This window comes from Oncorhynchus kisutch, linkage group LG4, assembly GCF_002021735.2.
Source record: "Oncorhynchus kisutch isolate 150728-3 linkage group LG4, Okis_V2, whole genome shotgun sequence".
NCBI classification, from domain to species: domain Eukaryota; kingdom Metazoa; phylum Chordata; class Actinopteri; order Salmoniformes; family Salmonidae; genus Oncorhynchus; species Oncorhynchus kisutch.
Window position 1 is genome coordinate 35,072,935 of NC_034177.2, and position 11,657 is coordinate 35,084,591.

Sequence of the window (11,657 nt, forward strand, 5' to 3'; positions counted from 1 at the left end):
TCTGTTCATCTTTACCTTGATCCTGACTAGTCTCCCAGTCCCTGCCACTGAAAAATATCCCCATAGCATGATTCTACCACCACGTCTCACTGTAGGGATGGTGCCAGGTTTCCTCCAGGCGTGAAGCTTGGCATTCAGGCCAAAGAGTTCAATCTTGGTTTCATCAGACCAGAGAATCTTGTTTCTCATGGTCAGAGTCTTTAGGTGCCTTTTGGCAAACTCCAAGCAGGCTGGCATGTGCCTTTTACTGAGGAGTGGCTTCTGTCTGGCCACTCTACCATAAAGGCCTGATTGGTGGAGTGCTGCAGAGAGGTTGTCCTTCTGGAAGGCTCTCCCATCTACACAGAGGAACTCTAGAGCTCTGTCAGCGTGACCATCGGGTTCTTGGTCACTTCCCTGACCAAGGCCCTTCTCCCCCGATTGCTCAGCTTGGCCAGGTGGCCAGCTCAGTTTGACTATGTTGCCCCTCATCAATCTGGCAGTCAGGCAGATAGACAGAGAAAGCTAGACAGCAAAACATAGGCTATTTAGTCAGCAGGCTGAATAACTTCTGTACTCCTTCTCTTTGTTCCCTTCTTCTTCCAAGCTAGAAGATTTCTGAAAAACAAGATACTCAAGAATTTAAAATGGCAGTTGAGAGGTGTAACGTTAGAATGAGTGTTGCGCTGGAGCAGGTTAAGCAAAATGTGTCATTCTTTACCTTTATTTAACTAGGCAAGTCAGTTAAGAACAAATTCTTATTTTCAATGACAGCCTAGGAACAGTGGGTTAACTGCCTGTTCAGGGGCAAAACGACAGATTTGTACCTTGTCAGCCCGGGGATTTGAACTTGCAACCTTTCGTTTACTTGTCCAATGCTCTAACGACTAGGCTACCCTGCCACCCCATATATACAAAATACAACGACCTCTGATGAATCAAGATCTTACATGCTGGTAGCCTAGAACAAATGTTATGTAAGTGAATGTGCACTTTTCAGTTGGGTGGACTACAAACTACAGAAAACACTGGCATAGCCTGTAGTAAAAGTAAAAGCATTTATAGCATCAGAGATTCTCTAAATGAGGGACCATCTCTGATACCCACAGGACCACAGAGATGTCCGAAATTTGTGCTTTAAATGACCTTGTAAATTTGATGACTTGGGAGTTGAATTATCAAATTTCTTTGATTTTTTAAAAATTGGTATTTCATCACCTGCCAAATAAACACCTCAAATGGCCCTGCTCCTGAACATTTTTAATCTGCCCGGATAAGCTGATGTGTACTCTGCCTGAGTACCATTAACCGGAGCTCAGAGTAATATGATTCTACTGGATTTGGGAATAGCTCGCATGAAGCCACCCGCCCCCGGGTCTCAAACAGAATAGGCCCGAGCCCAGTGTGTTGACTGGGTACAGTTTGCCCCGTGTGCTGAGCTCATGCATACCCTGCTGAAAACTAACACGTATGTTTATAATTGTAATGGATCTAGTGTCTCATGTGCAATGGGTGCATGGCACACAAACACTATGCACGTTTATATAAATTGGTTTCTATTACTGGAGTAGCACTTAGATACCTGGGCCAGAGTTTAATCAGATTTCAACCAAAATGAGATGACTTCTTCACGACGTCAAAAAGACAGGATTTTAATGGAGAAAGCTGACAAAAGAGCAACGCTCCCTTGATTTTGATCCTGTCAGTATCGACACGTTCCACCTACGCACTTTGCGACTGCTCTCTCTGCGTGGTATTTTGGGAAGCGCATGTTACACATTAGGCAGTTGTAGGAAAGATGCATCATTAAAAAAAACTTGGTAAACCTAAGTTCCATCTCTAAAGGGAAGCCAGGCCCTGACATACACCTGTAGGCCAGGTGTGTCAAACTCATTCCATGGAGGGCTTAGTGTCTGCTGGTGTTTGGTTTCTCCTTTCAATTAAGACCTAGATAACCAGGTAGGGGAGTTTCTTACTAATTAGTGACCTTAAGTTCTCAATCAAGTACAATGGAGGAGCGGAAACCCACAGACATTGGGCCCTCCGTGGAATGAGTTTGAAGACAAACACACACACACACACACACACACACACACACACACCCCAGCAAAAGGTTTCAAGATGAATAATATTGCTGTCAATGAGTGGTGAAAGAAAACAGGCATCACATTTCCATTGTATATTAAACAAAATGATGTTACAGTACATTCCAGCATTATTGGTTTGTAGTTTGTTCAATGCAGTAAAAGTGTTTGATACATGACTTTAGACTCAGAGTTCACTGTGGATATGTACAGTCTGAGACGCTGTGGATTGTAAATCAATATTCACTTCCAGTGGAGATTGTAGCATATAAATCAATGGTGGGGCAAACACATTTTTTGGTGGGGGGGATGCATGCCACCAAAGCCCCTACACAACACAACAATACATTCATTGCACAATAACGGTGACAAACGGTACCAACAAACTGTCCCAATACCTTACCACTGCTACACCTTGCTATCGGCAGAGCCTTGTCTGGCAGTGAAACAGTTAATTCAGCCTCATTTACTGCCTTTTAAAAAGCATGACTAATATGTCTGACTTGCTTAAACAGATGTGGTATCTACTGACAATTGAGATGTACAAACTATGGCATCAAGTGGATAAGATGCAATCTGTAATTTTGATTAAGACATTAATGACTTGCCTAGTTAAATAAAAGGTTAAATTACAACAAAATTAGCGAGGTAGGACGTAGTCAATATAAGTATTTGTTTAGCACTTTTGAAATGTACAGCGACAGAATTCTGAACATGAGCCGTTCTTACAGTGTTCTCCCTGTACACCAAATCAGAACCGTAGGGGGATAAAACTGGGCATATAAGCAGGCAATGAAAGCTCTTACAATATTCAATGATGACATTTCTCTAAAACAGGTTATAGGCGATATGTGCGCCACCAAGTCAAAACAGGAGGCAAATTTAAGAGGGGAAATTTACCAAATGATTAGGGTGAGGCACACGGGCTACTACACAACATACACTTAGTATTACTTTTTTAGCTACAGTATACAGATCTCCTTGGAATACAACAATTTATGCAGAAGCATACAATACATTTTTGTACTTACCTTGTTGTGCTGTGCTCACTTAAACATGGTGGTGCGGCCGTCCTTCGTGGGCAAATTTTGTCATCAAAATCTGACTCTCTCTGGATTTATGGTGCTTTCAAGACAACTGGGAACGCGGAAAAAAAACAGGGTCGAATCATGATGACGTCAGTGATCTTCAGGTCGTAGCTCTAGAAAGAGGCCCGAGTTCCCGACCTACAATTCCCAAGTTTGATGACCTTACATAACGTATTTCCCCAGTCTTGAACTCACTGAAGTCAGATTTCCCAGTTAATAGGTGTTTTGAGCACGGCAGAAATCATGCTGGATTGACAGCATGTTGAATGTTAATCCTTTTAAGCTTGGAAAAGAGACCCTTAAACCCAGACTTGGGACCACACAACCTCCCCACTGAATAGCAGGCTAGGGATTGCTTTGCACTGCTTGCAGTTAGCCACTGATTCATTCTAAACCACTCATTGTTGAATTTGCGATTTCCAACTTGTGTAATGTTTATGTCCAATGAGCACCAATACATCTATAATTTATCTTGATATGACAAGGATTAAAGAGGATTTGCCAGTAGATTGTCAACTTGATTCATGACTCCTAAGATTTTGAAAGTATGTTGACCTGTCCAATTAAAGCTACTGTAGATATAACGTGATTTGACACCATTTTGTCTGTGGCCAATGATCTTGAGCCTTCTTGGATGGGCACTTCTAATGTAACTATGGCAGCACCCAAGGGGCTTAAATTTTCGAGCTCTCCTTGTAGATTTTGTGGTGACGTAGTGTCCCCATGAGTGACAGAACCCTGAGCCAATCACAGCGCAACTAGAGAACATTACCAACCCCTACGCTCTGTATTTTCCGCTGGCTGCCCCACCTTCACAGCACTGAGTTAGACTGAAACACCTGCATTTTGGAGCTGCCTTACTCAAGAAAGCAAAAGAGAGACCATGTTTGTATGCGGTTTTATTAACTCAATGATTAGATTTACTATTTATTTTATTTTTTACATTGTTTACAAACTGATGTGACACGTATCAATGACAAAATAACATGCAAAACAGGCAATCCCCCCTAAAAACAGGTGGGGCTCAAAACAGGTGGGGCTCTGCCACACCTACCCTGAATGACAGGTCGCCACTGTTCACTATTACTAACGTAATCAGACTAAGAGGCCTTCAAGGCCCCAAGATAATATATAAAATAAATTGAAATTATAATAGTGTAATATCTCCCATAACCATCTTTACACGAGTCCTCCTCTACTTAAAAACACATTACTCATCCCACTCCTTCCAGGGCAACAATCATTTTGAAAATAAGAAATAACAATGTTCTCAAAGAGCATCTTGCAAAGTGAATTCACAATCCATGTGTTCACATAGAACACCAATGTATGAGTCATAATACCCATTAAATCCAGCGGTCAAACAACAAAAGTGGTTCCAAACGTTGTCTAAACGTCGCGCCGGGGTGAGCCAACACGAAACACAGCCCTTATTTTAATTCTTTCTAAAATTCCCTATGGGAAAAATGGTGGAAAACCGATTGGAACCATTTATCTGATTGACCTCTAGATTATATAGGTATTATGACACCACCGGGGGGCTCTATTAAGTATGTAAGTAGGATCCATGAGTAAAAAATAAATAAATAAACATTTGGTTCAGAACCCCAAAAATCTAAATTGTCCTAGTGTTTCATCCAAAGTGGTTCATCCATCTGTCCATTGCCTCCTCTTCAACTCACACTTTGTACTTCACCTTTGCTTTCTCGTTCAGTATACAGATGTGCTGCACAGAGCAAAAACACATGGTAACAAGTGTGTGTGTGCACGCACGTGTGAAAGAATACACCAATGACAGACTTGATTTAACAGATCTTATATTTAGGTCATTCCCTAACACTCAACAAGCTGAATCTTGGATAGAGAATATGACCAAATATCAGGATCATGTCTAACCCAGACAACTTACACCGAGATCTCTGAAGTACTCGTTGTAGTCCAGGGCATATCCCACCAGGAACCAATCAGGTACCTCAAACCCCATGTCTGGGAAATACAGAGAGACGGAAACACAAAACAGACAGAAATCACTCTACAAATACATACAAAAAAGCTATGTGCAACACGTATTAACATATTGACATGAGTCTCTAGTTCCTGGCATGCTGAATATCAAGAAATCTGTGTCATGACTTTATGGGATGTGTTTTAGTGTACATTTATCCTTTACAGCTATATGCATTAGTATTACATAACAACATACATAAGTTCTCTCTCTGGAGGCTAGATGGCTATCTCCTGTTGTCTGTGACTGGGGTTGACCCTTTAGCTGCCAGGGACATAGAGCAAGTCTAAGGTAAACAGCTTTTCCTGCAGCACCATCTTTAAAAGCTTAGCCAAGTCCGACTTAAAAGCATTGCATAATCTCTAACCGTGTGTGTAGCATCCTAGTACTGGAGTACCATGTTCAATTACACATTTAAAGTAGATTTTCAGATAAGCATATTAATCTCATGTGGAAAATATAACTAGCTCTTTCTAGTACATCAGTGGGCACGCACACACACAACCCCCAACAACTGCACCGTGGACATCGATTAAGGCAGCCCCCTGCATCTCTCTGATTCAGAGGGCTTGGGTTAAATGCAGAAGACATTTTGGTTGAATGCATTCAGTTGTACAACTGACTAGGTATCCCCTTTCCCCAACACACACACACAGCAAAACTCACAGTCTGGTCTGTATCCTGAACCCCTTGGCGTTCTCTTAACTAGAAGGCTGAAATGACAAAGCATACAACCAGAGAAATTAATAGGATATCTAGGCAAACCATGCTCTTAATGGCATGGGATGTTCTCAATGACATGGTCTACACAGCAAAAAATACAATCTACTCAATGGCCTCTCAATAATATACTGTACTACAGTGCACTCAAGAACATTACCATTTCCAACCTAAACTAGAGTCAAATAGTCCCTTCGATAGCAGAGGGTTATCCCGTCCTGCCACACATCAGTTAACAGTGCATAGATGAACTCTTAAGCTGTTCCAGTCACATAACATCTCTAAATCAGTGCTTAAGGGGAAGAGAGCATTAGGGTAGACAGAGAGTGCAGTCATTCAGTGCTGTCTGGATTGGAAAAGTGACTGACATTCTGAGCTGCAACACTTCTGTCTAAATCAGGGCAACACAGTACTTGTAGAGAATGTTCAGTAGGCATGATATGGGAGGAAAGAGAGTACTGTATACAATGGTTCTCACCTGACCACTTTGACCATCTTTGGATTGCATTCACTCAGCAGTGATAGCAGTGTCTCCATAGTCCTCCCAGTCTCCACAATGTCCTAAATCAATCAGCAGGACAGATACCGTTGGATAAGGGGTTTCAATTCAAGGCGTGCAAAGCAGTCCTACAACAATTCAAGGCGTGCAAAGCAGTCCTACAACAATTCAAGGCAAGCAATAAAATATTTATGTGGACAGCCATAGCGATGGTACACCCAAGAGTGAATGTGATTTGTGCCCTGGTCATATTGCTACGGTTGATGTGAGCGCTAGCATGCTCCACATTTATTTACAGCAGTTTTAACATTTAGAGAGATGTAATATTCAGATGAAGTGCTAGAAAGACAGAGGGAAATTGTCCTTACCTCAACTATCAAAACATTCTGCAAAGGAAATGAGGAAACAATTCAATACACAAATATACTGTTGATGAATATGTACATAATCAGAACATTTGAATTATTTTTTTATTTTAAATACAGAGCCTGTAAAAGGGTTACAATTTCACTCCTAAGATGTAAGATATTTGATCAGTGGTTATGGCAAGCAATCAAATCTCACCTTCCCCGTTAGAGTAGAGAGCTCATCCCCTCCAATAACTTTGACACTGTTTGTAGACTGGTCATTCTGGGGACAATACACACCAGTAAAACTACACCTCACCCAGGATGAGGGTGATGGTCTAAATCTGTCATAAGGTGATCTAGTGGTGATCTAAATATACCTCAGAACAGTGTTGGCAAATGGCAGTGTTATTTGCTCATGCATCAATAGCAGATCCGAGTTGTGCAGATCCGATTGTGCTTTAGCCAACCCGTGTCGTGTGTGTTGGCATGAGAACAGATAACAAAGGAGTTGGCTAAACGCACAAACTGATCTAAGAACAGGCTAGACAACATCATTCTCCAGCAACAATACCCAGAATAAGCATGTAACCCAGCATTTACTGTACATAAAGATTGCCATCGACTGTATTTAACTGATTTGGAAGCTATTGAAGGAGGAAGATAAATGTGGAATGGTTCACTCACACAATAGCTCTTTAGTCTAATGAAATCCACAGTCAACGGGACAGACTTATCGCAGTTCTGATTTAGGGCCTTGATATAGTCCAGCAGGTCGGAAAAGAATTTATAACCTCCTTTGAGAACACACAGTGCTACTATATGGTGTCCCCCCATGTCCCGGACTATATCACGAGCCAGGCGCTCAGTCCTAGAGAGAGACAGAGGGGACAGAGAGAAAAGGCATAGAGTTAGAGAAGGAGAGAGGAAGATACAATAGCACGTGACCTGTAATTTCTGTGAAGGCTCAATCAATCTTCAGTTGGTTTGTGATCTAGTCAGTCAAAACAATAATGGTTTGTGGTTAGTCTGACCAGGTGGACACCTGATGAAAAGTTGCTTCCTAGGTCAAACCAAATGTTCTGTTTGGAGTCCTACAGTATTCAGAACATGGTTTAACATGGCATTCTTCTATTAGTCTGATTGCCCAGGTCTCATTCGTAATGTCTGCAATGCAAATTGATGGTGGCTGTTACATCACTGCTGGCCTGAATGCCTTACAGTGATTTGTCTAACAAATATGTTGGTGAGCTGTTTCACACAATATACCTTTGCAACCATGGGTCATTTAAAAAAAAACAATGAAGGCACAGAATGGGGGGGGGGGAATTATTTTTTTCTTTCTTTGAAATTCAGTTTGTTAGTGTCCCAACTTGATTTACTAGTTGTTTTTTTGTTTTTTTATGTTTAGATAAAAACATTTATTTCATTTTTATATTGTTTAAGTTTTAGTGTTAGTGTTGAGGACAGAAAGTAGCCTCCTATGTGTGGGAGGCTAGGAGCCATTTATGTGTTGTAATGCTGTTAGCTAGTGACAACAGAGAGGAAAAAGGCGAAGCGAGAGGGTCGACGCAAACCCTAAATCTGTCTGCGTGAAAATTAGCATTAACTAGTAGAAGTGGGGAATTGATGTATGGAGGTCAATGAGAGTGTAGAGTTTGGCCAACAAAAAAATTGTATTAGTAATTTGCTACGTTATGCTTATTTGATGATCGAATAGAAGTTTCGTAATGGTTAGGTTTTCACGAATGCACTGATAAGGGGACACACGTGGCATTTCTGCAACTTTCAAAATTAGACTATTGGAGTTGTGCCTGTTGTTCACACAAGTATCTGCCCCCTCATCGGCTAGAATGATCCCACCTGATCTTTCCTCCTCCCGCCTGCATTCCATCTTTGTGGACCTGTATTTCCATTGTTAGAGCAGTCACTCGACTAGCTTGTCAATATAATAGATCATCTTTGGTGATAGCTAGTAGTCTCAAATCCCAGACTTCGAGAAACAGCACTTGGTCTGGGGAAGATGTCGCATTCTCTTGGACATTTCGGAAAAAAAATGTTCCCGGGGAGGGGCCTCAGACAAATCTCTCAACAAATATGAGTTTCTGTAGCCTGTAGCCAGACATAACCTGGCTTGGAGGTAGATGATGCAAACTAGCCACTTGCAAAATGCACTCATTAAAATAACCTCCGCATTCTCCATCTCGCTAGCTAGTTATTACTTTGTGTCCGGCGGGGTTGTTTATGCAACAAGCAGATAAGGTGGTGACATCACCGGATGTGACGGGCTTCCCTGTTCCGACTCCTCCGCTCTATCTTAACTGACGCAGGTACTTGTACAGACTTGTTTGATGGAACATTGTGGAAGGCAACCCATCTGTCTAGCGAGACCAGATGGCTAGTGATGCACAAGCTAAAAAACTAGCTAGGCCTATTTGAAACGTCGCCATCTCTCGGCAGCATTTACCTGCCAGATTCAGAAGTTTGAAAACACTATTAGAAGAAAGAAATCTTGAAAATCCCATTAGATTTTTGCCCAAAGATTAGAAGAGAAAAAACTAAAACTGAACACAATGTTTTTTTTATTTTAGCTCATTTTAGAGTCAAAGTTGTAGTATAGTTTTTCAAACAGATTGAAATAAAATGATTAGGCAGTTTACTAAATTGTTTTTTCGTGATTAGCTTTTGTTTCATTTTTTTGTTTACTAGAATAACCTTGACGCAGCATTGTGCCCTGGGATTTGATGATGATGCTACAGTACAGTAGCCTACCCAGGTTCCAAGAGTGCCAGTCCAGTGGTGATGGTTTGATTTACCTGTCCATGATCAGTCCATGAGGGATGATGACCCGGTCTAAATCCTCCTCATAGTGTTTGGGGACACAGAAGAGGTCCAACTCATACCCCTTCTCATCATCTGGTATCTGATGGAGCAAAGTGATAAAACATTTAGGAAATCATGACCTTGGGTTCTATCTGTGCAAAGCATAGTTCTCAGATATTGAGCATCAAAGTTCTCACATCCCAGATGCCAGAACTGGTTTGTAGTGAATTCTTCTTTCATAAAGGCCTCGCCTAAAAGGTACCTAAACTGCAGAGTATCGAAATCCTGAGACATTTGTAAATCCATTTTTTTAGGGGGGTGAAATCACAGATAGAACCTTATAGTTCTGAAATGTCAATCAGGGTTTAGTAATATGGTTCTGACACTTCTGGATTAGACATTCAGTAAAGAAAACTGTCTTTTTGAATAGATAAAAATGTCAGAATAACTATTTGACCAAGATAGTTAGAACACATCAAATACATTAAAAAATATATTATGATCATCCGACGAATTACTATCAACACTGAACGATGTGGCAACATATACTTTAAGATTTCTGACATTGTTGTGTTTTGTTTGGGTGCCATTATTGCTGGCTAGACAAGTCTACAACACAGGTCAAATTCATGTTGCATGGCCCGGTCATTTTAAACCTTTCCATCCGTCCAAAGAGAAGTCTCCACCCACCTGAGGTACCCGGCCAAGAAAAACAAACTCCGCCATTCTTAGAGAGACATGGCAAAGACATTTTCTGATTGGTCCGACTATTTGTTCAGGCTTGTAATTGGATTGCAGCTAGAACCTTAAACAGCCAGTTTGAAATGGGTTTATGCAGAACTTCCTAGTTTTCAATTTGTTTCACTTAAAATAACATTTTTAAAAAATCATATCAAATACATATGAAGAACCATCTAAAGATAAATTATTTGACACTGAAGCACATACGCACACACGTCATCCTTGCAACATTTAAGCTTGCTTTCAACCACCTGTTTCTGGGTGAGCGAGATAGAGGGTGCGATCCGCTTTCAGGACTTCATACTAGGCCTGACAGGCTGCGTGAATTGTGAAATTGTGTCAATTGACAAGGTAGCTAACAAATGTCAGATATGTATTCACACCGGTCCTGTCCCGCAATCCTGATGTTATGAAACCACACTGACACATAAATCAGAAACGTCCATTCTGTCGAGACAAGACGAGGAATCTGTCTGACTGACATTGCAAATAGAACATAGGGTACTTTACCTGGTGATAGGTGGCCATGTTACCGCTCGTGCTGGTTCACGCCTCACTAGGGTGATATTTGAGGAGCCATGCCTGGATACATAGTGAAGAAAGAATGTTATTTAGTGTAATGGGTGGTGCGTCTGTCGTATGTGCCCTGTCAGCCGACTACCTACTTTACCGTGAGCGAGGACATGCGATGCTCACCCTCCCCCGGGATTTTAAACCATCACGTCACAATCCATTTTACCATAGCCAGCCTTTTACCGTCCAATAATCTGATTTACCGGACGCAACCTGCGTTTAATGCACTGGCTGCTGCACATGGTAGAATACCGCCGTATTCATTGCTGGTACGAATTAGTCGAATTGGCTGAAAAGAATTGTCGCCTAGTGCATTTTTTTGTCATACATCGTCCGTTATATCGTATGTTACAATATAAATGAAAACATCCAAATCTATGCCTATAGCCGCACCATGAAGGATTATCAGACATTTTGGGAGGCTTGATGTCAGTGACATGCTGCGCAATGATGATCTGTATACAGCTTCCATTACTATTTAGTTCATTGTCTGAAAGCTTGTCCTCAATTAACCCAGTATAGGTTCTATCAATAGTTCATCTACAATTAATCCTAATGGGAAAATAAACTTCAAACCACTCTTTTCACTTGGTATAGCCTGTGTTTTGTTAGATGGACTGCCTATTATGAATCTATCACCAGCCTTGAATGTATGGCCGTGTTAGAATCAAAACCATAATGTATATCGGTAAACTTTGACTGACAAATAATAGTTATTTATGATGCAAGGTTGCCTGCACTGTCGGCTGCAATGTAAAACAAGCCCTATGTCTTCCACACAAATGCCTGGCAAGACTG

At 41.2% G+C, this 11,657-nt stretch overlaps 1 protein-coding gene across 2 annotated transcripts; it reads right to left on the reverse strand.

Annotated features, from left to right (window-relative positions):
• Positions 1 to 4,086: 4,086 nt before the first annotated feature.
• LOC109889460 (hypoxanthine-guanine phosphoribosyltransferase) lies at positions 4,087 to 11,636 on the reverse strand. 2 transcript variants are annotated; one of them, XM_020480901.2, is made up of 10 exons: positions 10,957 to 11,636; positions 10,797 to 10,868; positions 9,539 to 9,645; positions 7,410 to 7,593; positions 6,940 to 7,005; positions 6,744 to 6,761; positions 6,355 to 6,437; positions 5,823 to 5,869; positions 5,061 to 5,137; positions 4,087 to 4,877 (listed from the first exon to the last, which is right to left on the reverse strand). In XM_020480901.2, exons 2-10 carry the CDS (start codon positions 10,812 to 10,814, stop codon positions 4,830 to 4,832), a joined length of 648 nt encoding a protein of 215 aa, XP_020336490.1. In that variant the 5' UTR covers positions 10,815 to 10,868; positions 10,957 to 11,636; the 3' UTR covers positions 4,087 to 4,829. The 2 variants fall into 2 exon arrangements, with proteins under 2 accessions (XP_020336490.1, XP_020336488.1); XM_020480899.2 differs by having other exon boundaries at positions 10,952 to 11,636.
• Positions 11,637 to 11,657: the final 21 nt, after the last annotated feature.

Excerpts from the sequence above, each read along its gene's own strand:
- LOC109889460 (XM_020480901.2), bottom strand. Across the intron at positions 7,594-9,538 it reads CATGGACTGATCATGGACAG|GACTGAGCGCCTGGCTCGTG; the intron begins GTAAATCAAACC and ends GTCTCTCTCTAG. Across the intron at positions 7,006-7,409 it reads TTAGACTAAAGAGCTATTGT|AATGACCAGTCTACAAACAG; the intron begins GTGAGTGAACCA and ends TATTGTCCCCAG.